Below are 23,984 nucleotides of genomic sequence, written 5' to 3'. Positions count from 1 at the left end.
GGAACCGGGAAGCGGCGTCACGGGGCGCGCTGACGTCCGCGGGAGCGGGCGGTGTCGCGACTGACCGCGCTGTCGCGATAGCGGGAGGCGACAGCCCTGCTCCTGACCCCCCCCCCCGTTCCCAATATCAAGCGTTTAAACGCGGAGTCGCGGTTGCTTCATTGCCAGTGACTTGTTTCCTTACGTCCAGGCTGCCCCCGCCACACGCTCCCATCCCCGGGGCAGCGCGGACACGTTCCGCGCTCGGTGGCCGCGGTACCCGAGCCCCTCAGCCCCTACTGGGTACTCGGCTTGTGCTTGGGCCCCCGGCACGTGTGACAGTGACGACCACCCCGGCCCGGCACAGCGTGGGGGAAAGGGGGTTAAATCATGAGAGATTTGGGGCAATAGCAGCGAGTCCTGCTGGAAATCACTCAAGGAAATGACTCGCTGCGTGTGAGCGGCGCTGGGCTGGGCAGTGCTCTGAAACACTGAGTGGCAGAGAGGAAAATGAACCAACAACTGCTCATGGGGTGAGAGCGCGTTTGTCCCCCCAGCACGCAGGGAAAGCACCGCTACAGACCATATAGAGCCCTCTCCAGGTTTCCTGTAGCCCCTTTAGGCACTGGAGCTGCTCTAAGGTCTCCCCTTCAGGAGCCTTCTCTTCTCCAGGCCGCCCCAGCCCAGCTCTCTCAGCCTGGCTCCAGAGCAGAGCTGCTCCAGCCCTCGCAGCAGCTCCGGGGCCTCCTCTGGCCTCGCTCCAGCACCTCCACGTCCCTCTTGTGCTGTTGCCCCCGAGCTGGACCAGGACTGCAGGTGCAGTGCTGCGAACAGGGCGGCATCTTTCAGCCCCCATGTCCCGAGGCTGTTCTGTGGCTCTGCTTCCACTCCTTGTGCTACACTCAGCGCAGCCAGTGGAAACCAGCTCCCAGAATCATCCTTAGACCGGTCCATGTGCAGAGCGGGTGGGAAGCAGGGCTCAGGAAGGCAAGGCCAGGCCTCCATCAGAGCAGCACACAACACATCATCATCCCAATATAGACCCGAGCACAGCGCTGCAGCGAGTGCCGGAGCCCACATAATGACACCGTGTGGTGCAGGTACAGAGGGGAGGAGAAGAGGGAAAGTATATTTAGCAAACGATTTCCTGATGCTGTTCCCCTCCTGGGAGAGCCGACTACTTAAAATACATTACACTGTGGGCAAGTAATCCCTGCCCTTCAAAGCAGACGAGATGCTTCCCAGAAGCACAAGAGCTCCTAAGTAGGAAGGGCCATCTGGAGGTCCCAGCCACCTCCACTCAGAGCAGGATGGTTCTGAGCTCTCACAGCCTCTCTGTGTAGAAATGTCTTTCCTTTATATCGTGTCAGAAGCTGCCATGTTCCAACATGCCTCTGTTGCCTCTTGTCCCATCCCTGTGCACCTCCAATTGTCCAACTCCACCTTCTCCACTCCTCCTGCCAGGCAGCGGCAAGACCTCTCCTTAACCTCTTCTAAAACCTGAACAACCCCCTTCTTACCCTCCCCTAGCACAGTGCTCCATTTCCTAACACCCACCAACACCAGGAGCTACAGAAGCATCACAAATAAGTGAAATGGGCAAAAAGGGAGTTGGGAAGTGAGGGAGCAAAGGCTGCGGGACCTGTCCTGGCAGGAGCCCTGTGAGTCTCTGGGGTGACTGAGGCAGCCGGTGGCAGCATAAAGCCAGAGGCTGAGTGTGCTGTAGGAAGCAAGGAGCCTGGCAGGGCAGTGGAGAAGGGAGCAGCACCTTTGGTGCTCTCCTGCCTGCCCTGGCCTCCAGCCCTGCCCCCGTGCTGGCCTTGGGAATCCTGCCTGGGAAATCGGAGAGAAGCCAAATGGACACCAGAAATTGTCCCAGTCACAGAATCATAGAACCACAGAGTGGTTTGTGTTGGAAGGGACCTTAAAGCTCATCCAGTTCCAACCCCCTGCCACGGGCAGGGACACCTTCCACTAGAGCAGGTTGCTCCAAGCCCCTGTGTCCAACCTGGCCTTGAACACTGCCAGGGATGGAGCAGCCACAGCTTCTCTGGGCACCCTGTGCCAGCGCCTCAGCACCCTCACAGGGAAGAGCTTCTGCCTCAGAGCTCATCTCAGTCTCCCCTCTGGCAGGTTCAAGCCATTCCCCTTGTCCTGTCCCTACAGGCCCTTGTCCGAAGCCCCTCTCCAGGTTTCCTGGAGCCCCTTTAGGCACTGGAGCTGCTCTAAGGTCTCCCCTTAAGGAGCCTTCTCTTCTCACACTGGAGTTTCTTGCTCCCTGACCAACTCGCACCCGCCCATAACCCACTGGAACAAGCAGCCCATGGAACTGAGCTGAGGGAACACACAGGCTGGGAGGCAGAAGAATGCTGCAGCACAGGAGCTGATGCTACAAAACCACCTCATGGTGCTCCACAGGTTTCCTGCATGACCAGGACAGGTCACTTCACCCAGGCCTTACTCTCCCCCCTGTACACAGAAGGTGTCATGTTTAACTGTCACTGTAAGAATTGACTCACGGATGTCCAAGGCACTTGGAGATCCTTGGATATGAAGAAGAACCATGAAAAGAACACACCCTGCAGAGAAATACCAGCCAGAGAGAAGAGCCAACCCAGGAGCATGCTCCCACCAACTGACTCCACACAGCATGTGAGGTCCATGGTGTTTATAACACATGTACAGACAAGGTCATCTCTCTACTGATAGAGACAGAGAGGAGAAAGATACCAGAGATAAGTCTGTCAGGGTATTTCTGAACAGTGTTCCCAAAGGATCTCAAGATGAACTTGCTTCCATTAGGAAGGATCAATAGTTTGCTCTTGGAAAGGCCACCCAAATACTGGGCAATAAAACTGTTAGGCCAGAAAAACCACAGATGGGACAGGCTGTGATTTGCAAAGCCACCCCCTTTCAGCAGCTCTGTTTGTTTGGTGCACGTTTGCATGCTCCTTCTTACCCTGATTCAGGGATCTTGGTCTTTCTCGCCCTAAGCTGACGCAGATGGACAAGAAATAATGGAGCCATTCTCTTCAGTGCCTTGTAGCCATCGGTGGCTTCCAAGCAGCCCTCTACCCAAGGATGGGAAGAACAAGCGGAGAGGAAAGCTCTTCTCTCCCGGGCCCATCTACCTCCCCACAAGAGCTTTGGTCTTTTTGACTGGGATAAATTTCAGCACCAAGTGTGACAGCCTCAGCAGCAGCCCTCAGCCACACAGTGGCTCTGTGCACCGTCACTCTGTTGTCTGGATGTACACGGGGACAGCCAGCATGGTGCAGGGGCCGTCCGAGGCAGCCTGCAGTTCTGCTAGGGCCAAATTGGATGTGATGCTGTTGGGCTGCCCAGGAACAACGAGGTCTGAGTCAGCAGCTCCTGACCCCCCAACCACAATGGACAGGACAGCGTCTGACTCCTGGAAGGGTTCTTTGTTCGGGCCACCCTCAGGGAGGCTTTCGCCAGCAGCCCCCTCCTTCAGCTCTGCCAGCCCCAGCGGGGTGGGGAGGGACAGGCCTGCCTTGCACCCCCGGGCCACCCGCTTCTTCTGGGGCTTCCTGAGCTGCAGGTCCTTGTCCTTGGGCGAGCCCAGGCGGCACTTGTGGTCCTTCATGTACTTGTGGCGCGTGAAGCCCTTGCTGCAGGTAGGGCAGCGGTATTTGTAGTTGCCGGTGTGCGAGCGCTGATGCTCCATCATGTGGGCTCGGCGGCTGAAGGACTTGTTACAGTACTGGCACTTGTGGATCTTCATCCCTGCACAGAGCATGGGAGGAGAGAGAGCTCGGTTAGAGACCTGCATCCACCAGGGAAACCTGCCCCTTCCCATATGGAGACAGGAGGAGAACATTGGGGCTCTTCAGCCTGGAGATGAGAAGCTGCGTGGAGACCTCAGAGCAGCTTCCAGTGTCTGAAGGGGGCTACAAGGATGCTGGAGAGGGACCTTCATCAGGGACTGGAGTGATAGGACAAGGGGTGGTGGGTTCAAACTGAAACAGGGGAAGTTCAGGTTGGAGATAAGGCAGAAGTTCTTCCCTGTGAGGGTGCTGAGGTGCTGGCACAGGGTGCCCAGAGAAGCTGTGGCTGCCCCATCCCTGGCAGTGTTCAAGGCCAGGTTGGACACAGGGGCTTGGAGCAACCTGCTCTAGTGGAAGGTGTCCCTGCCCGTGGCAGGGGTTGGAACTGGATGGGCTTTAAGGTCCTTTCCAACCCAAACCATGCTAGGATTCTATGATTCTGTGACAGCTTCATCTCCTCTTCCAAGGAGATGCTCCCAGATAAAAAGAAGGACACATTGCACCAAGCAAATCTGCAGACAGAAAAGGGTGAGCGGACACTTTGGATGTCTGTGTTTACAAGCTAAAACCAAAGTTCTTGCCCTAAATGAGAGGACTAAAATGCCACCAGAAAAGAATGTCAGGTAATTGTGATGAAAATGCAAAACTGTGATTTTTTCCAAGTGTCTTTGCCAAGGAAAGCCATTTCCCTTTCTTTTTCCTCCCAAGTATGGGAATGTACAGTCTGAAACAAACCACCCACTGCACTGTGAGCGCAGACCCAGCTGATCACACTCTGCAGGGCTTCGGACATGACAGGCATAAGAAAAGCCTTTCGGTTTTACCCCAAGAGACAAGTGTGAAGGTTCCCTGGGGCATGGGAATAAATCATGTCTTTATTAGGAGCAGGAGCATCATTTTCGGAACACAGAGAGAAGGGAACCAAATCCCGAGATCTCCTTTTGAATGTGAGATGGTTTGAGGGGAGGAGTGGACAGAGCACTCTGGATACTCATTTGGTAGCAAACAGACCAAGTAATCCAGCTCTGCCTCTAAGCCTCACAGCAGGCCCTGCCCACGGGTTTATATTGCCTTAGAAAACAGCCCAAAGGTGAGACTCAGCTGTAATGCAAGCTCACTTACACAGGCCTGCAGCAACAGAGAGCAAAAACCTACAGCTAGTAAATTCTATCAAGTATTTAGGCCTGTACCTGGGATCACTGTACCACAGGCAGTGGGAATCCTCACAGAGGAAGCTACACGGTAGCTGTGTTGGCTGAGCAGTGGTACAGGGCCGCTGCAGGGATTATAAAGCAGAGGCACTTGCACAGTTCGCTCTCTCTTCTTGCTCAGGTTTACTCCTGCAACAGGCTCCTGCAGCACCAGTGAATCCCAGTCACTTCCCTCCCAACCACTGGCAGAGCTGCACTTACCCGAATGGGACAGTATGTGAGCCTTCAGCTTGTCAGGCCTGTTGAACTCCTTATTGCAGCCCGTGTGGCTTCTGCAACAACAAGAAATGCTGATGAGCAGCATGAAGCCACTGAGATCAATGTACAAACACATCCTGGGCCATAAAGAGATCCACAACCTTCTCCTTAGCAGCACCCAGTGGGTCCCTTGGTGCAGTCTTAGTAGAAGCTCCACTATTTCAGCCCTTCTGGAGAGGGGCAAGAAAGAAACAGGCTGCTACAGGGACACATGGCTTCTGCTGTACTACACGTGGTCTGTGTCTCACTATGAATGCACCTAGAAGCAGCCAGTTCAAGATCCCAGCTGGAGTATTTTGGAAGGAGCCACAAGGTGGCTGGAGCAGGGAGCAGCCAGCCAGTCTTGGCTATCTCAGAAGGTCCATGGCTGTGCCATGGATTTGGGGATGCACCTCCTAAACCTGGGGTTCTCTGGCTCATACATTAGCTCCTTTGTTGCCAAGTGCTTTTCAAGATGTGGCAGTCAGGGAGAGCCCATCATTCGGGCAACTCTTTGCTTTGTGGTTAAACACTGCAGTGCCCCCCGGGTGTAACACATACCCCCCAGTGAAGGCAGGCTTTATTTTACAGGGCTTATGAACTGAGATGAAATAATGTGGCCCCACAGGAAGTCAATGACAAAAGACTGGGACGTCTGGGTTCCCAGTTTAACAGCACACAGCATTCCCACCTCCCCAAGCAGCCGTGGATTGGTAGATGGCACACATGTACCCTAGAGCACCTGCAGGAGACATTCCTGCCATCCCAAGCCCTATGCCAACCCCATTAAGACATGCATCCCAGCCCCATTAAGACATGCCACCCCACTGGAGATGATACACTACGTACGAGAAGGGACATTTGTATTTCTTGAAAGGCTCATGGATCAGCATGTGTCGCTTGAGCTTGTCTTTCCGGTTGAAAGCTGCATCACACACTGAGCACTTGAAGGGCTTTTCACCTGGATGAAAAGAGAACAAGAGTCAGGGATAGTCTGGTCACACAGAGCTGCTCTGGTCACATAAAGGATTCACTTGGACACTCTGCTTCTCCATAAACTTCTCCAAACTTCCCTATCCTGCCTGATGGGTAAGTGGATGGATACAAACCACACCGCTCCTGCTCTCCAGAGCCAGCTTCCTGAGCTTCTGCAACCACAAGCAACGGAGAACCCCTGTGTCCCACTTCTAAGTGGTGCAGCACTGGGCACGAGGCTAAACCAAGCCCATCTCCTGCACCCACGTCGCTACAAATGACTCCGTACAGTCAGCTGTTACTCTGGGTATCAGGAAAACAGACAGGGCAGGGAGGACCATGAGGCAGAGACAACAGGGAGCCCATAGGATGGTTTAGGTTGGAAGGGACCTTAAAGCTCATCCAGTTCACCCCGCCACGGGCAGGAGATGTCCCCATACCCGAGTGGATGTGAGCGTGCAGCTTGAGGTAGTGCTCCCGGCGGAAGAACTTCTTACAGATCTGGCACTTGAACTTGCTGCCACCGCCGTGCGTGGGGATGTGGCGCCGCAGGTACCTCTCGCAGGGGAACACCTACAACACACAGAGCAGGCTCAGAGCCAGCAGGGCCCCAGGGGCATCACAGCACCCAAACCAGGGGCATCACAGCACCCAAACCAGGGCTAAGAGCCAGCAGCACGCACGAGGCATCACTGTCCCTGCACAAGGTGTAGCCTGTATAGAAAGCATAAGAAGCTGATGGTAATTCCTTGCTCGGGAAGGATGCACTGAGAAAACCTTCAGGTTTCTGTAAGGGAATATACAGATAGAGCTTAACAAAAAAGAGAAGAAACTAAACAAAACACAACACACAAAAAAAACCCCCAAACCTTGTTATCCTTAAGAGTTGCTGCTCAGTTTTGTAACACCATACTGCAGAGGACCAGCACCCCAATGGATGCCCACTCTCCCAGCAAAGCCAGCAGCAGGACAAGGACCCCCAGGAGTTATCACCTTCCCACAGTGTGAGCTTCACTTTCTGCTTCCCAAGAATCTGTTACCAAAGGCTCGTGTTCTTTACAAAGCCAGTACGAACAGTTCCTTTGCCTAACGGGACACTGGAAACCCAAGCTGAGTGAATTCCTCATGAGCATGCTGCAGGCACACGGCTGAAGGGAGCACAGGGGTTCTGTGCTCTCACATCTCCAGAAAACAGCAGTATTAGTAAGAATACAAACAGAAGTAACAAACACTGCTGCAGGTAACGGGCTTTCAGACCCCCATGCTGCGTGCTCAAAGTGCCACCAGGCTCAGAAGGGCACCTGTCACTGGTGGGGGAAGTGGAGACAGGTACAGCAGGATGGGTCCTGACCACAGCAGGAGCGCGCTTCCCCTTCCTGAGCTACCTCAGTACAGAGCGGTCACTCCCCTGATGCTGTCCCTGCCCGCCCTGCAGGATGTGCCGTTCCTTTGCTACACACAGAGGAGCAAAGGGCCACGTTTTAGTCTGGATTTCAGAAAATAATTTATTAGAATTTAAACCCCACCAAATTCTGCCCCTCCAACTTGTGCTGAAGAGAGGGGTTTTCAGCCCAAACCTACCTGGGCACCACTGTGGTCCCAGTCACATCACTCAGATAGGTTTCTCTTTGGCAAGGGCACAGAGCACACATCCAAAAGAGAGGAATGAGGGGGAACCCTGACAGATTCTGTTCAGCAAATGGGAGCAGGAGGAAAGGCAGCACTGTGGGGAGGAACGTACTGTGTGAGAGGCCAGAGAGCTGGAGGGGAGCAGTGCCATCACCTCTGCCTCTCTGAAAAGCCCCTCATGAGCCTGCCAGTCGGTACTGAGGTAGGAAGGGAGAGGAAAGGGAGCAGAGGGTGCCCTCAGAGCCCTCACTACGTGTCCAGGGCCGGCCCAGGCAGCATCACCCACCTTCTGGCAGTGAGGGCAGGGGAAGTTGTGCGTCGCTGTCTGCAGATGGTGCTCCAGCGCCTCCGGGGTCGAGTACTTATTTACACACTTGACACATCTGGATGTGGAAAGAAAGGACAGAGCGTGAGCAAGGCCATGGCCAGCAAAGCCCCACACTGCAGGCAGAGCCCAGCCCAGGCACCTTCCAGCTTGATTTTGACTGGGTGGGTTTGGTACAGGCAGTAACACCCCCAGCCAGGTGCTCTGAAACCAGCAACCCACAAAGCCAGGTCACACTCACACTCAGCATCCTTCACGAGGGGAGATGCTGGAGAACTGGGTGGAGAAGCCTTTGAACTGCTAGTGCTCTTCCACATGGAATCCCATGGGAGCATCCAGACCTGAGCACAGATTCCACATTGCTTCCTCATGGAGACAAGCCCTGTGTAACGACTTTACCTTTCTTCACCTCCTTCCTTCTTCACTGCACAAAGACAGCAGCTCCCAGTGAAGGAGCTGAGTGGGGTCACGGCATAAGAGCAGTGTCACCCATGGCTGGGGCAGCCACAAGGTGACACGCTTCCATGTGGGGCCTACAGCATCTAACAGAGCTTCAGCTCCCACCACCATCTCTCCAAAGGCACCTGGGCCCTCTGCACCTAACCCCTGTTCTCACCTATCCTGGCAGTATTCCTGCTGGAGACCTCTGCCAGAGCTGAGGGATAACGGGCAATGGGGATGTGCACCATCAGCAGTGAACAGAGGCACTCACTGCATCTGCTGCAAACCCCTTTTTCCTTAGACCAGACTAAAACCTCCTCAAACATAAGCAGGGCTCTGATCCCAGAGATCCCCACCAGCAAGATGCAGGATGAAGCTTTGCAGTGCAAAGATAACTATAAACCATGGTCTATGCAAGCAGCAGCAGTTATTTATCCCCATGATGCTCCAAGGTGACTTCAGCATCTTCTGGGCTTCCCACACTTCCTGTATGTCTCTACAGGTTTCAAAAGCTCCAGAGCTCTTTGTGGAACTCCTCACCCTTTCCCTCTACACTAGTAGAAAGAATAGACCCTTTCACAGCAAAGGGACGGGAGATTTTCCCTGGGCACTGCTCCTACAGCACCCCCTTTGCTGGAGGTGTTTAAGAGGCTGGGAAGGGCCTTCCGTTGATCTCTGACCCAGCTGTACCCATCCCACTCTCCACTGGTGATCAGAGGACTTGCAGTGATGGGATCTTCCCACATAACTGATCCCAGCCTCTCACTGTCTCCCTGAAACATTCCTTGCATTCAAAGTGCTTGGCCCCAGCCTGGTTTGCCACCTGGGTGCCCAAAAGAACCACTGAACACGAGGCCCCATCTTCCCTCTACTGTCCCCACCACTCTCCTCAAACACACTCTGCACCACTCACTCCTACAAGCCTTGTGAGCACGATTGCTACTGTACTTGTACACGGCCACGTCCTTCTTGGGGCTGTGCTGGGGCAGGAGGCTGTGGGAGTACTGGTGCACACCCAGCTCGTACAGGGAGGGGAAGTCCTTGCTGCAGAGGTGGCAGCGGTAACTCAGCTCCTCCTGGTGGCTCTTGATGTGCTCAAGGAAGGACTCCAGCTTCTGGAAGGTCTGAGCACAGGTCTTCACCACACATTTGTACACCTGGGAGAAGAAGGGAGAGCAACTGGAGTGGCACAGCATGGAAACAACGGGGAAGATCCTCTGCCAGCAGCCACTGGCCTTCCTTTGTGGAAGTCACAGCTGCTGGGTCATTTACAGACAGGGACCAGTGTCCCTTGACCCCCTGTGCTGGAGAACAAAGCAGCACTGTGGTTCCCAGAGCATCCCACCATGCCCACAGCCAGCTCAGAGCACAGCAGTGAAACCCTGCCCTGCACTCCAGCAGGACACAGTGTGATGGCAAGACATCCCCTTCCTCTGCTGCCCTCCTCAGAGGAAGGGTCCCTAAGGAACAGTGCAGAGCAGCTCAGCACCAAATTGTGGCTGGGCAGCTCCAGGGGAACACAACAGCAGGCCCTGCTGGGAGTTGGATGTTCTGCAAACACAGACTGTCAGGGCACTGCCCTAAGGTGGGGAAACGGATGTTGGTACCCACGGGAGCGGGTGAGACCACAACACGCAGCAGTGACTGTCCCACGACCCGAGAGCTGCCACCTGCACTGAAAGCTCTGATCTTTGCCTCTTTGCTGCTTCTCTGTGCACCCAGACCTGCTGGGCTGACTTCTCACTCAGCAGGGGGAGGCAGTGGAGCTTTCCAAAGCCACCCAGACCACAGGGCTGCAACTCAGACATGCAGAGAGCTGAACTGCATGGGGAAGCACTGGCAGCTTTACAGAGCAAGAGGCTGAGGACAGACCCTGGGTCTACTACATGAAGCCCACCCCAATCTTGCCACCAACACAAGGCTCCCTCTGTCCCTACCTGCTCATTCTTGTGCTGTGTCATGTGTGATTTGAGCTGGAAATAGGTGTTGAATTTGTTGGGGCAGAACTGGCACTGGTAAGAGCTGTCGATCAACACAACCTGCTTGGCCTCCAGTTTGCCCCCCTCGCTCTCGTCCAGGGGGCTCATGTCTTGGGGTGGTGGTGGAGGGTTCCTCGAGGGCTGAGTCAGACCTGGAGAAAGGGAGAGACAGTCACAGCACTGCTGAAAGCTGCTCTGCAAGCACCATGCTGCTGAGACACACCGGGCCTGCCCCAGCCCAGCTTCTTCCTTCCTTTCACAGATGGATGCTTTACATCAGACAAATCTCACTAACAGGGGGGGTTTAAATTTGTCTGCAGGTTATTAAGGGCTCTGACTACTCCATCTTCCTTTCCTTAACCCATTCTCTGCTGCCAGGGACTTAACTGTGCCCTGGGGAGCAGCCACCAGAACAGGCCACCACTGAACCAGAGCCAACCTTACTCCCACCTCTGGCCGGAGGCAGGTCAGACCCAGCCAGCAGCTCCCAGTCTGCACAGAGCAGCTCCAGTGGGGCCTTGTCCCAGACATGACACTGTCCCTCCTACCAGGACCAAGGCCACAGAAGGTATCCAGAGCCCATCTGCACCAAGGAGCTCTTCTCTGCCTCAAGTGTTTTCAGTTGGCTGCTGGCCCCAGAGCCAGCCCACTGCGAACCAGGCAGAGCACTGGGCTGTGCTAAACCACCAGCCTGTCTGGCCTCCAAACCAGAGCTGCTGAGTGTGGCTGCAGCTGCGAGGCAGGGAAAAGGGGAAGACACCTCACCCTGTGTGTGTGCATGTATCTGCACAGTCTGGAGCCACTGCCTCCACCAGCACCCGAACCCTGTGGCTGGGGGTGCAAAAGGATGCACCTGACAGCTGGAGTCGAGCAGATGTGACTCCCTTCTCTCTGTGTGCTGGGAACCCCACAGGAGGGATGCAGCCAGCACACACAGCTCCTGCATCCCCTCTTCCCTCCCCGTGAGGAGGAGCAGGGACGTGCACACTCCTCCCATCACTGCTCTGCCCCAAGCACAAGCCATCCCCAGAACCAAACCTGTGTTCTCCTCGTCCTCTGGCTGGTTGGGATTCAAGGCCATGACCTGCACCGTGATGGAGTTGCGGGAGATGGTGCAGCCCAGGCCTGGAGGCCACACTTTGTGGGTTTGCATGTGCTTCTTCACGTTGGACTTCTGGGCAAAGGCTCGGCCACACACGATGCACTGGAAGGGCTTCTCACCTGTGTGGCTGGAGGCAGAAGGCACCAAATCAGCAGCCAGCAGAGAGAGGGAGCACGGAATGTGCTGGGGTGGCTGCTGCAGGGCTGCGCCAGGCACCTGGACCAGCCAAACGAGGGCTCCGAGACCTGACCAACTGGAGAAGGTGGGTTGTGAGGGGCCTGGGGAAACTAGCCTTGGGCACAGACACAACTCCTGCAGTCTGGGCATAGCAAGGCAGCAAAGTAGTAGAAGAGGAAAAGAGCTGTGCAGCAACCTCAGGGCATGCACTGCTGAGGCCTCTGCATGGACCTTGGGGACACCATCACTTTCTAACCCTCTTTTTCCCTGTCGTCTCTCCCTCTCCTACACAAGTCTTTTCCATCTTGCAGCCCCCAGACCTCCCTGAATTTGCTCTCCCCCATCCACAGAGAAAGGTCTTTCTACCCTGCCCTTCTGCTTCTGGAGGAAGGGAGGACTCCAACATATGGAGCATGTGAAGAGTCCTGGTTGGGAAGGGCAGTGAAACCACCACTTGTTCCTTCTCATCTGGCCTGAGTTCCACAGATGCCACTGGGGAGAACTCTGGAGGTTTTAAGCCTCCTGCCAGAGAAAAGCTCTTATAAGGGTTCCCTCTACAGACACAGAGCTTGGCTTATGGTCTGCTAACACCAGCAAACACAAAGGCTGCAGCTTGCTAAGGAGGGAGAGGAAAGGGCAGAGGCAAACGGTGGAAGTGCTGCTGCTCCACTGCTCAGGTGACAACAGGTTTGGCTTTCAAAGTCTCATCAGGGAGGAAAACAAGTCTCCAGTCCCAGCCCATAATCAGCAAGAAGCTCACATCCATGATGCAGCCTTCACCCCAGGTACTGGGGGGGTGTCCTGGAGCGAGGGGATGAAGGATCACCCCCAGCACAGCACAGAGGCTGGGACACGACAAACACAAGACTCCCCCCGTGGAGCTGTGCCCACCTCCACCCAGCCACGCTGCTGAGCCCAGCTTAGTGCCACTGTTACCTCCTGATGTGCTGCTGCAGGTCGAAGTTCTTGGTAAAGGCCTTGTCACAGTAAGTGCATTTCAGCTTGGGGGACTTGGGCTTGCCTGGAAGAGCAAGAACACACACAGGAATGAGACCACGTGGCACAGCCCCGTCCCCCTGCGCCACAGGGCCCTCACCCCAAGACATGTGCACTCAGGACCAACAATAAAGGGCTTATGGAAGGATAAGATCTGCCTGGCCACACTGGGGAGAGGTTATGGACACTGGACGTAGCCTGAGCTAAGTCTAGAAGTGCTGAGGAGAGTAGCAGTGGAGGGGGCAGAGCATCCCTGCAGGCATTAACCACTCCAGGGACCCTTCCAGCTGTGCTACAAAGCACCTACTTCAAAGGCATATTGGGCGTTGGGAAAAGACACAGGATTAGTGAGAGGAAGGGCCCCAGTTGTGTCTCTCTCCTATGAACTCACCATCAGCCAGAGCACAGGTGAGACACGGTGCTCCAGACATGATCCAGAAGATCAGTTACTCACATCTTCTGTCTACTATGATGGGGTATAAACCAGTGACAAACAGCAGAACCAGGGGCTGCTCTGGGAATTTCTGGACTGAGAGCTGCAGCCTGCACCATCATTCACACCTCTGCAAACAAGGTTAAAGCCCAGCATGTGTATGGCTGTGTCTCCAGAGGCCCAGCCTTGGAGACACAGGCCTTCCTCTACCTCATGCCTGGGACCTCCCTTGTCACTCACAGCTCTGTGTGTGCATCACATCAGCAATGGTCAGGCTTGGCCAGGGAGGATCTGACACTCCTCCAGCCTGTGATGGGGCACATCCCATCCTGCCTGACGTGGGGACAGGCATGTTTTCCTCACAGGCACTGAAACACCCGGCAGGGACAGCTCTGCTGAGCCCACCAGCATTGTGGCTGGGCAGTCTTCTTTGGGTTAAAATGGACCAAGCTCTAACACCTCACTTTGCAGGATGTCCCAGTCTCTGTAGCTGCAGAGATTCAGCACAAGCTTGCCCATGCAGGCGCACAGGGACAGTCCTTTCACGTGGGTTCAGATGTGCCAGACAAGCAGCACATCCACGCTTCCACCTGCTCTTGATAGCTTCCTGCAGGGCACCGTGTTCCTCCTCCGGAGCTGCACCCACAGGCAGTGCCACCCCACAGGGCCAGGAGAGCCCGGGGCTCGATGGTGCACTGTGTGACAGCAGGTCAGTGCAGGGCAGATGCTCTGAGGACACTCACCTTCCTGCAGCCCAACCTCGCTTTTGCAGCGCTGGCTTTTGGCCGCGGAGGTGGAATCAAAGCCAACCACGCTGCCTCCTCCTGCGCTGGCCAGAGGGCTGGGAGTGCTGGTGCTCTTGGGCTTGAACCCCTGCTTCCCAGGGCTGTACACAGGAGGAGAGGGGTACACAGGACTGTCCACACACTGGCTGGGTACCTGCAAGAGTGCAGTTTATCAGTGGAGCCAGGTTTGCTACGGTGACACTGCGCCCCAGCCTCCATCTCCAGCAGCACTTGCCACAGCAGGCTGAGCTTTCTGCCTCCTGCCAAACTGCATTCACTTGCTGGTTCACCAGTGTTCACTGTGTGTCTAACTAAAACTAACACCCTGCACAGCGTGAAACTCTCCTGCTGACCATCACAAAGTATCCAGCAGGTATTACAGGACAGCGAAGAAACACTCTGAAGGAGCCATCTAGTCCTCATTTAGGTCTAATGCCTGGAAGTTTCTTATCCTTCCAGAGCAGGTTACCAGAATGATCCCCACTGACCCAGTGGATTCACAGCAGCCCTGAAGGCAGGGAGGGATCTTCAGGCCCTGCTGCCTGCCCTGCAGAAGGGAAGGAAAGCACAAGAAAATCTAATGTGGCAAAGCCCAGCTTTTACATCAGCACCCATGTTAGAAAAGGGAACACAAAGAAAAAGAAGCATCAGACTGGGGTGAAATGGTTTAGGGGTGTTTCTGATGCCCACCCTAATAAACTCCTCAGACCACTGTGTATCCAACATCCCCCATCCATTTCTGACCACTGGTACTTCCACATCAGACGCCAGCTACAGAGATAAAGCTGACAAACCTCTGGCACAGCCAGTGGCTCCTGCTGTGAATGGCAGGGCTAACCTGGAGGCTGTGAGCAGCTGATCCACTGGTAAATCCCCCCCTGCCCCTGCCTCTCTTTGGGAAAAGCTGCCTTGTCAAGTTCAGCGCTATGTTTTTCTCTCCACTTCTGCCTGCAGAGCACAGCGGGTGCTCTGCACCTCTCTGCGAGGTGAGCTCCCTGTCACTCCCTGCACCTGCAGGTATCTCTCAAGCACAGCAGACATTCAGGTCTCCTAAACCTGTGCCAGCCAAGGCCTCCGTCCCTCTTAATTGCCTCTTGTTCTCAGAATCCCCATCATAGCATCCTCAGAGCAGCCTTCCGGTATCTGAAGGGAGCTACAAGGATGCCAGAGAGAGACTCTTCATCAGGGACTGCAGGGGTAGGACAAGGGGGAATGGGTTTAAACTTAAACAGGGGAAGTTCAGGTTGGATATAAGGCAGAAGTTCTTCCCTGTGAGGGTGCTGAGGCGCTGGCACAGGGTGCCCAGAGAAGCTGTGGCTGCCCCATCCCTGGCAGTGTTCAAGGCCAGGTTGGACACAGGGGCTTGGAGCAACCTGCTCTAGTGGAAGGTGTCCCTGCCCATGGCAGGGGGTTGGGGCTGGAGGAGCTCAAGGTCCTTTCCAACCCAAACCAGCCTGTGGTTCTATGATTCTATGATCACCTTGCCAACATCCTTCTGTTCAGCACTTCCTCCTGCACACACAATCACTGCCAAATACCCTAACACACCTTCCCAGGCTCTAGTTCCACATTTCCAGCCCAGGTGACTCCTGAGCAGCTTTGCTTTGCCAGAAGAGGCCCAGGAGGACAGAGCCCTGCAGACAGCCAGCCCCTGGCCTCACCTCCATGGGCGGGTAGGGCTGCATGCCCAGGCTCTGGATCTCCACCGCGCTGGTTGGTGCCATAGGAGCCGGGGCACTGTACACCTCCACCACGCCGCTGCCGCCGGCGCCGGGCGGCCCCGGAGCCCCCAGGCTCGGGGGGGGAGGAGGTGGAGGCTGAGGAGGTGGAGGTGGTGGTGGCGGTGGCGGGGGAGGCGGCTGGGACAGGTAGCCAGCCCCGGTGTGCATACTCAGGCTGCTCTGGAGGCACAACGGGGACACACAGACAACACGGAGACAGACAAGACGTTAGAAATGCAGCAGCGATGGGCTGGAGGCGCTGCTCCCCCACACACATTCCCAATCCCAGTTCAAAAGAGCACCTGCAGGAACAGGGGTGATGTCCTGACACAACTGACAGGTTGGACCAGACCCTGCTGGCTTGCAGAGGCTTGGCATGACCTGCCAGTAGGCACCGTCTCCTCCAAAACCCAAGTGCTCAAGCCCCACTGCTGGGTTTTTTGCTTTGTTTTTAAAGCTTTAATCCTTCTGGTTACAAAGAACATTACGAGAGCATGGAGAGCCCAGCCAGCCCCATGGAGAGCCCAAACCAACCATTTCAGGAAGAGAGAGGTCCAACCACTATATGGGGGCTCAACAAAAAGCTGAAGAGACCACGTTACAACGATCTGAGCACCCAGGAGAGGCCAGGCCCTGAAGCTGTCCTGCCATTTACCCTCCCCGAGCCTGGCTGTCACGTTGGGAAGGTGCCCAGGGGTCAGCCCTGCAGCAGATCTCTCGAGGCTGTTGACAGCAGGGCTCTGAGGCTGTGCCAGCACTGCCCCATGCACAGGGACTCCCCTGCATGCCCTTACCTGCGCCGGGGGCTGCACCGCCGGCATGGGCTGGTCCAAGGATGTGAACGCAGACATGGCCGACATGAGCACCTCATCGCTGACCAAGATGTTCCCCTGCACCAGCGTCTGGATCAAAGGGGATGGGGGAACGGTGATGTACGTAGAAATTTGCTGAAAGAACAAAAGAACACGTGGCTGAGCAGCACCAGCACAAAACAACAAACCAAAAGCCAGGACAGTGCTTTTTCCTGACCCTGAGTCTCGGCTTTCACAGCCTCTGGGCACCACATGAGCCCCAGCAGTTATCTACAGCTCCCTGCTGAGTCCGTGGTAATTTCCAGCAGTACCAATAAGGCAGCTCCAGGAATATTCGTCAGAAAAGGGGGTAAAATACGACAGCGGCCACTGGCTACAGTTCAGCTCAGGGTTATTAAAGATGTGCAGGACAAACTGGTCACAGACAAGGTCAGGCCTTTCCTGGGTGCTCCCCCCAGCCAGGGAAGGTGGAGAGCTGAGGGGGGCTGCTCTGCCTGCAGATGGTGAACATCAGGCTCTCCTCTTCAGACTGGAGCTGGATGACAGGAGGGGAGGGAGGCTGTTCTGTTTGCAGGGTGGGAACACCCCGTGTCTGCAGCCCTGGGCAGCACCATCCACTGGCACTACATGAACCTGAGAAAACCAGCTGGTTTGAAAGCACTTTGGAGACCACCAGGACTGCACCCACGTGTCACACACAAGGGACTCGCTCCTGGGAGCTCTGTTGGGAAGAGTCGTCGCTCCAGAGAGGATATTCCCCAAAACACACGTCACACCACATTACATGGGCTTACTTGCCGGGAACTGAGAGGAGGGATGCAGGGATGAAGCTGCCAGGCATTGCCCTCCTCTGCTGCTCACAAGCCAGACCACAGCCCAAGGCACAGCAAGGGCCATTCCACCCTGAGCACTGCAGGCACACGGCTGGGCTGCCAGGCTGTGGCACGGGCGCTCTCCAGTACAGCAGAAGTCTGGCTGTGGCACAGGCACAACGTGAAACCCCTCCTGTCCTGAAGAAGGGGCCATCAGACACTCGTGCTGGAGGAGACACCTTGCTGCAGAGGACCAGGCAGCTTTAACCATGAGGTCAAAAGCCAACAGGATCACAACTGAGCCTTCTAGGAAAGAGGTCAGTCATAGAATCCCAGACTGGTTTGGGTTGGAAAGGACCTTAAGCTCATCCAGTTCCAAGCCCCTGCCATGGGATGCCTCACATGACTAGACCATGTCACCAGAGGCTCTGTCCAACCTGGCCTTGAACACCACCAGGGATGGAGCAGTCACCACTTCTCTGGACAGCCTGTCCCAGCACCTCACCACCCTCACAGTAAAGAGCCTCTTCCTTATATCTAATCTTATATTCCCCTGTTTAAGTTTGGTCCCATTGTCCCTTGTCCTGTCGCTACAGTTCCTGATGAAGAGTCCTCTGCAGCATCCTTGTAGCCCCCTTCGGATCCTGAGGCACCACTGGATCTAAACACATCACCCAGAGGTCCCCCCAGCTCCCCAACCCCAGTGACAGCAGCAGAGCCTGTGCCTGCAGCGCGGTACCTGCCGGCTGGCGCCCGGAGCCTGCTGCACCGACGTGATGGACGGGGTGTACACGCTGTTGGTGGCCAGCGAGACGGTGGAGAGGGAAGGGGCATTGCCCTGGCACTGCTCTCTCTTGTGGGTCATGAAGGCAGGCAGCGAGTTGAACTGCTTCTTACACTTCCCGCAGAGGAACACGTCTTCATCATCTGCAATTAAAAGGACCAGGTCACTGCTCTGGGCTTCCTTCCGCAACTCCCAGTGCTACACGTGCCAACCACAGCCACAGGCAAACAGACACCTTTTGGAGCTTGGCACCTCGAGGGCATCATCACCAGGAGGGATCAGCTGCAAGGGCCAGGCTGTCCCTCCTCCATGATCCCAAGCGCTTCCTAGAGATAACTGATGTGATTGAGCCCATCCCAGCCCTGCTCCCGTATATGAAACCCAGCGTCTCCCTGGGACAAACTGAATCCCATTGTCTTTCTCATCCCAAAGACATGGACAACCTGCAGCACCCTCTGCTTCTACTCCAAACAGCTTCTTCCAAAGCACCTGCATTATGTTGGCTGAGGCAGATTTCATTATTCAGGTTGCACAAAGGAAGAGAAGGAACTTGAATCAGGGCAGAGTTGATGGCAGCTTGTGTCCAAAAGCCACCCGTCCCCAAGACTGCTTGTCTTTGGTACCTCTGCTTGATGTTAGAAGCAGAAAGAAGACAACCCAGTTACCACGTACTAGATGATATGTGCAGGTTAGCAAACCCCACAGGCACACACCACTGGCACTGACTCCAGTCAGACCCACAAGGCTGTACCTCCCATCTGGTTCACAGCCCAAGGCAGAACGTTTTTGGGGACACAGACAAAAACTCCCCCAGGGAATAACTCGGTACCACCCAGCGAGTCCTGGTCAAGCACTGCCCGTGTTCATGTGCACATAAATGACCAGTTCCCATATGCATTCCCATGGATGAGCTACTCAGTGCAGTTGTACATCCCCAGAGGATAAGGAATGATTCATTAAACACAAAATGTGAGCAGTAACAAGCACTAGTGGCAGGAGAGTGGCTGCTCCCTCCCTTCATGCCTTTATTGGAAACATATGGCCAAGTCTATCGCCACGACCATCTCCGAAAGCATCTCTGCTCACTTGGGCACTTGCCCCCTTGCTCCTGCTCTGCCCAGTCCTGCTGGGGGCTCACAGCACTCATAGCAGCACCCTGCACACACAGCTCTTCTGTTGGCTGTTCCAATAGTCAGAAGTGCACATTGCAGCCTTCCTGCCCCTCTTCTCCCTCCCAGCGCCACCAGGACTCACCCATGGACTGGATGGCAGCAGAGGAGTTGACATTTTGAGCAGATGGATCTGTCACACCTCCTTGACCATCCAGCAAGGACTGCACAGCCAGCACTGTCTGGTTATCCATTCCTGCAAGGAGACACAAGCTTGGATGGTCAATTGAGCACGGACTGAACATGGAGCACCCCCAAGCTGTGGAGGGAAGCTGCTCGCTGCCTGCTGCTGTCTTCTCCCAGAGCCACTCTCACCTTCTCGTCCCCCTCTACTCCACAGCATTCACTGTCCTCCTAAAGCAACGCTCCCACCTGCCTCCATACACCCCTCTGATACAAGAAGAAAAGGGAAGAAGGGCAAGGAAAGCCAGAAGAGGGCCTGGTTTCAGGCGTCTGCTGCACAGAGGAAGGATGCTTACAGACACTGAGAAGTCGGTATTTGGGATGCATGGACCAGATGGGCAGCCTGGAAGGATGTGCCTGGGGACAGAGTGTGATACAGCACAACTGAGCTTAGGGAAGACAAAACCGCTGGTGGGCAGCAAGTGTGTCCCAGCAGCAGTGTTAGAAATGCCTCCTGGTTTTCCAGACCAGTGTTCCCAGATCTGACCAGACACAGGGCTAGGAACTACAGGAGGATTTAGACACAGCTTTAGGAAGGAAATGCTAAGTGTGGGCTCCTGGGAGAGATCTCGGGGGGGACCCCACTTGACCACTGACCCACTTGACCAGCCTGGGACATGCGGAAGGACTGGCTTCCTCCATGGGCTCCTCTCAAGCAAGAGGTGCTGGTCGCTCTCTCTCATTGCCCTTTCCCGGCGGGCTGCAGCAGAGCACACGCTCCCCCAGCCACATTCGGTGTCAGAATCAGCTCACTCGCTTTGGCACAGAGATTCTTCCCTCCAGCTAAGATGTTCTAAAGCATTCCAGAGAAATGCAGGAGATGGGACTGCTCATGCAGGGAGACAACCCGGCCAGCAGCATGCAACCGATGGGTCAAACCTGACACACTCCTTTAGAACTCAGATGGAGACACGTAGAACAACCTGATTATGGGCTGAAAAGTGAAAAGAGTGATTTTTATGCATCGCTCCCTCCTACCATTCCTTTATGACAGGGAACCCACAGATAAAAGAAGGAGCACACCAGGGTTGCATGTTAGACCTTGAGGATGAAGAGAGAAAAAGGTGGGAGGTTCTTAGGTTGCTTTTCACTTCAAGATCTTTGCAAGCGCAATGTGCAAAGCTCTGAACTCGGAATTATGGGCCTCAGGAAAAAGAAAATCAGTCTGACCATTTCCAAGCAGTGAGGTGAGCACCATTCCTGATGAGAGGTCACTCAAGCAGCACCAGGAAGGACACTGAAGTGCCCTAACAGATCACAGCATAAAGGAAGCAGCATTGCAGTTCCTCTGGTCACTTGAACGCTTCTCCTGGACAACCAAGGTGTTACCTTCCTGATGGGGAATATCCATAGAATCCACAGCATTTTAAATGTAACCTAAATATGAATTTCTCCTGCATCTCCAGTGTGAAGCAGGCACCATCGAGACCCCGTGAACACCTTTCTGCTCACTAAGAGGAGGCTGCAGACACAGCACATGCCCTGGGAGAGGGGAGAGCCGCGCTCTGCAGCGTGGGGAGCAGAGGGCACAGGCAGCTGCAGATCCCACCACACCATAAAACCACCCCTGTGCCTAGGGAAGCCTTTGACATAAACCCCAGCAAAGCCGCAGGTCCAGTTCTGCGGCTGGTGCGGAGCGCTGCAGCCAGCCCTGCAGGACAGCACGCTGCTGCTGGAGCAGCCCTGCGTGCATCTGCTCACACCCCGACCAAAGCCCTGCTTTAAAATACACCTCCTCTCGTCCAAATCACCTCCTGGCAACTGCGGAGGCAGCACTGCAGGCTCCTGTTGGCACATCCCAAGCACAGAGCGAAACGGAGCAGCCCTTCCTCAGCAGAAGGGAGCTAGGAGGATGCAAAAGGAAAAGGGGGATCCAAAGTTCGGGTTCAGTGTATTATGGGGACAATTAAGAACAGTTTGCACCAAGAATGCCACTCACGATGTGCCTGGCACCGGGCAACTGGGTTTCCTCCTGGCACACAGCCACATCTTCCAAGTAGAAAAGCCAGATGATTGCAGGAAGAAGCTTAAGGAGAAGCCAAGACCTAAAGACAGGCAACAGCACTGCAGCAATGCTGTCAGTGTCACATTCAGCCTTCTGCTGGAGAAAAGAGGCCCAGGACCACAGGAATGTTTTGTTCATGTGGCAATCCATGTAACACCCACTGAGACCCTGCAGTTTCACAGGGTAAATGCACAATCCACCCTCAACACAGAGGGAAATCACCACGACCAGGGTTTAGTAACCCATGAAGACAAGCAGAGTTACACTGATGCCATTCACGGCCATCCATACACTCCAGGAGAAAGCTCTGGATTGATCCTGCACGGATTACAGCCAGCACTGATCTGCAGGATGTTCTTCACAGACATCAAACCTAAACCAAAAGCCATCTCATCTCCCCTGGCAGCAGCAGAGCCTCTCCCCAGAGCCTGACAAAAACAGGGCGATTTGGGAAGCCAAGATAAAAGTACGAGATCACTGATTTGTGGTTTTCCCCTTTCAGATTTCTCTCAGTTAGAGATGAAACAAGAGGGTCCCCTTCACCAGGCGCTGCGTTCCCCTCACACCCTCAGTTTCATGCAAACACGAGCACACTGGGTGCTTCAGTGACAGGCAAAAGGCACCTCTGCCTCCAGCACCTGCTGAGAACAGGCTGCCAAGTCACCACTGACTTGTGATCAGATCAAGAAGACAAAACACACAAACTCAGCTGCTAAAAGCTGCCAGTTGTGGGCTTAAAAGGAAAAAATAAGCTTTTTTCTTCGTTTGCTCCAATATTTTGCTCTCCTGGATCCTGCAAAAAAATCCACACAATGAGGAGAAAGTGTCCTGGGCTGCACCCCCAGAGCAGGAGCAGCAGGTCAGAGAGGGGATCCGGCCCCTCTGCTGCGCTCTGGGGAGACCCCCCCTGCAGTCCTGATCCAGCTCTGGGGCAACAGCACAAGAGGGACGTGGAGCTGCTGGAGCGAGGCCAGAGGAGGCCCCGGAGCTGCTGCGAGGGCTGGAGCAGCTCTGCTCTGGAGCCAGGCTGAGAGAGCTGGGCTGGGGCAGCCTGGAGAAGAGAAGGCTCCCGAAGAGGAGACCTTAGAGCAGCTCCAGTGCCTAAAGGGGCTCCAGGAAACCTGGAGAGGGGCTTTGGACAAGGGCCTGGAGGGACAGGACAAGGGGAATGGCTTTAACCTGCCAGAGGGGAGATTGAGATGAGCTCTGAGGCAGAAGCTCTTCCCTGTGAGGGTGCTGAGGCGCTGGCACAGACTTTTCCCAGAGAAGCTGTGGCTGCCCCATCCCTGGCAGTGTTCAAGGCCAGGTTGGACACAGGGGCTTGGAGCAACCTGCTCTAGTGGAAGGTGTCCCTGCCCGTGGCAGGGGGTTGGAACTGGATGATCTTAAGGTCCCTTCAACCCAAACCAATCTGGAATTCTATGGCTGTGAAGAGGAAATAGTGAACCTGATTCTACACAGAGATCTGTCAAATGCACCGAGTAACCTGACAAACTAGAAATATTTCTTCTTTGCTCCTGTTTCTGCTGTGATGGCAGGTGCTGTTCACAAAGCACAGGGTCACAATTCCAATCCAGGGCCTTCCAGTCAGCACAGTCATCCCATGGAACGGGGAACACACGTGTAATCCAGTTTAGGAAATAACCGCCGTGTGAGGCAGCTTTCCTCCAAAGATGCTGAGCTCGGTGCCAGCCTGCCCCGGCTCAGCACAGCCCAGTGCCCCCGCGGACGGCACCTGCCTGTGTCCTGATGCTAAACCGAGACGAACACGAGCGCGACCCGTTCCCCCGCAGCAACACACACATGCAGGAGCCAGCATCCACACGGGGAGCACCGGGGCCGGCAACGTGAGCCCGGGCGTGCGGGGAGGACGGGGGGGACACAGCATGCAGGGCACGGGGGGCTCCGGGACGGCGGTGCCCGGTGGGGTGGTGGTCCCGTTCCCCAGGCACAGGCAGGGGGTGCCGGGGACGGCACCCGGCGCTGCGCCAGCCCGGCCCGGAGCCCGCCCGCTGCGGTCCCGCCCCGCCGCCACCGCGCGGGGCCGCTCGCACCGCCCCGGGGCCGCGCCGGTGCGCGCCGCGGCCGCTGGGGAGCGGGGCACGGCCCCGCGCTGCCGGGAGCCCCCCCTCCTCGAGCCGCGCCGTGCCAGGCCTCACGGGGCGGCCCCGCCGCGGCCACTCGCCCGGCGGAGGCGGCGGCGCGGGGAGACCGGGGCGGGGGGGGGCGGGCAAAGGAGAGGCGCATCCCCGGTGCCGGCCCGGCTGGGCCCGGCGCGGCGGCCCCGTTACCTTCCAGCGCCTCGAAGATCGCCTGCGCCATCTTGGAGCCGCGGCGGCCGCGACCCGCCAGGCGGAGCGGGCACCGGCAGCGCCGCCGCCGCCAGGGGGCGCCGTCCGCCCGCGACGGGACCCGGGCACGGCGGGAGGGGCCGTGGTGCG

General features: G+C 55.9%; 1 protein-coding gene across 2 annotated transcripts; it reads right to left on the bottom strand.

Annotated features, from left to right (window-relative positions):
- Nucleotides 1–2,632: 2,632 nt before the first annotated feature.
- On the bottom strand, nt 2,633–23,915 carry ZNF341 (zinc finger protein 341). Of its 2 annotated transcripts, XM_030503506.1 has the most exons (15): nt 23,835–23,915; nt 19,441–19,551; nt 18,142–18,329; nt 16,573–16,725; nt 15,719–15,958; nt 14,016–14,211; nt 12,780–12,864; nt 11,603–11,793; nt 10,523–10,716; nt 9,534–9,742; nt 8,106–8,202; nt 6,631–6,763; nt 6,065–6,176; nt 5,180–5,250; nt 2,633–3,726 (listed from the first exon to the last, which is right to left on the bottom strand). In XM_030503506.1, the coding sequence occupies exons 1-15, from the start codon at nt 23,863–23,865 to the stop codon at nt 3,212–3,214; spliced, it is 2,526 nt and encodes an 841-aa protein (XP_030359366.1). In that variant the 5' UTR covers nt 23,866–23,915; the 3' UTR covers nt 2,633–3,211. The 2 variants fall into 2 exon arrangements, with proteins under 2 accessions (XP_030359366.1, XP_030359365.1); XM_030503505.1 differs by lacking the exon at nt 23,835–23,915 and having other exon boundaries at nt 19,441–19,836.
- Between the last annotated feature and the right edge of the window lie 69 nt (nt 23,916–23,984).

The sequence above is a fragment of the Strigops habroptila genome, chromosome 13 (genome assembly GCF_004027225.2).
Source record: "Strigops habroptila isolate Jane chromosome 13, bStrHab1.2.pri, whole genome shotgun sequence".
NCBI classification, from domain to species: domain Eukaryota; kingdom Metazoa; phylum Chordata; class Aves; order Psittaciformes; family Psittacidae; genus Strigops; species Strigops habroptila.
The sequence above is the reverse complement of the archived record's forward strand: the minus strand, read 5'-3'. Positions and strand labels throughout refer to the sequence as shown.

Bases quoted from the DNA above. Each gene is read 5' to 3' on its own strand.
- ZNF341 (XM_030503505.1), bottom strand. From the start codon at position 19,600: ATGTTCAGTCCGTGCTCAATTGACCATCCAAGCTTGTGTCTCCTTGCA. The intron at 10,717-11,602 runs GTTTGGTTCTGG...CCCTTTCTCCAG, and splicing joins AGAGGACGAGGAGAACACAG to GTCTGACTCAGCCCTCGAGG. The intron at 6,177-6,630 runs GTATGGGGACAT...CTTTTCATCCAG, and splicing joins GCACGCTCACATCCACTCGG to GTGAAAAGCCCTTCAAGTGC.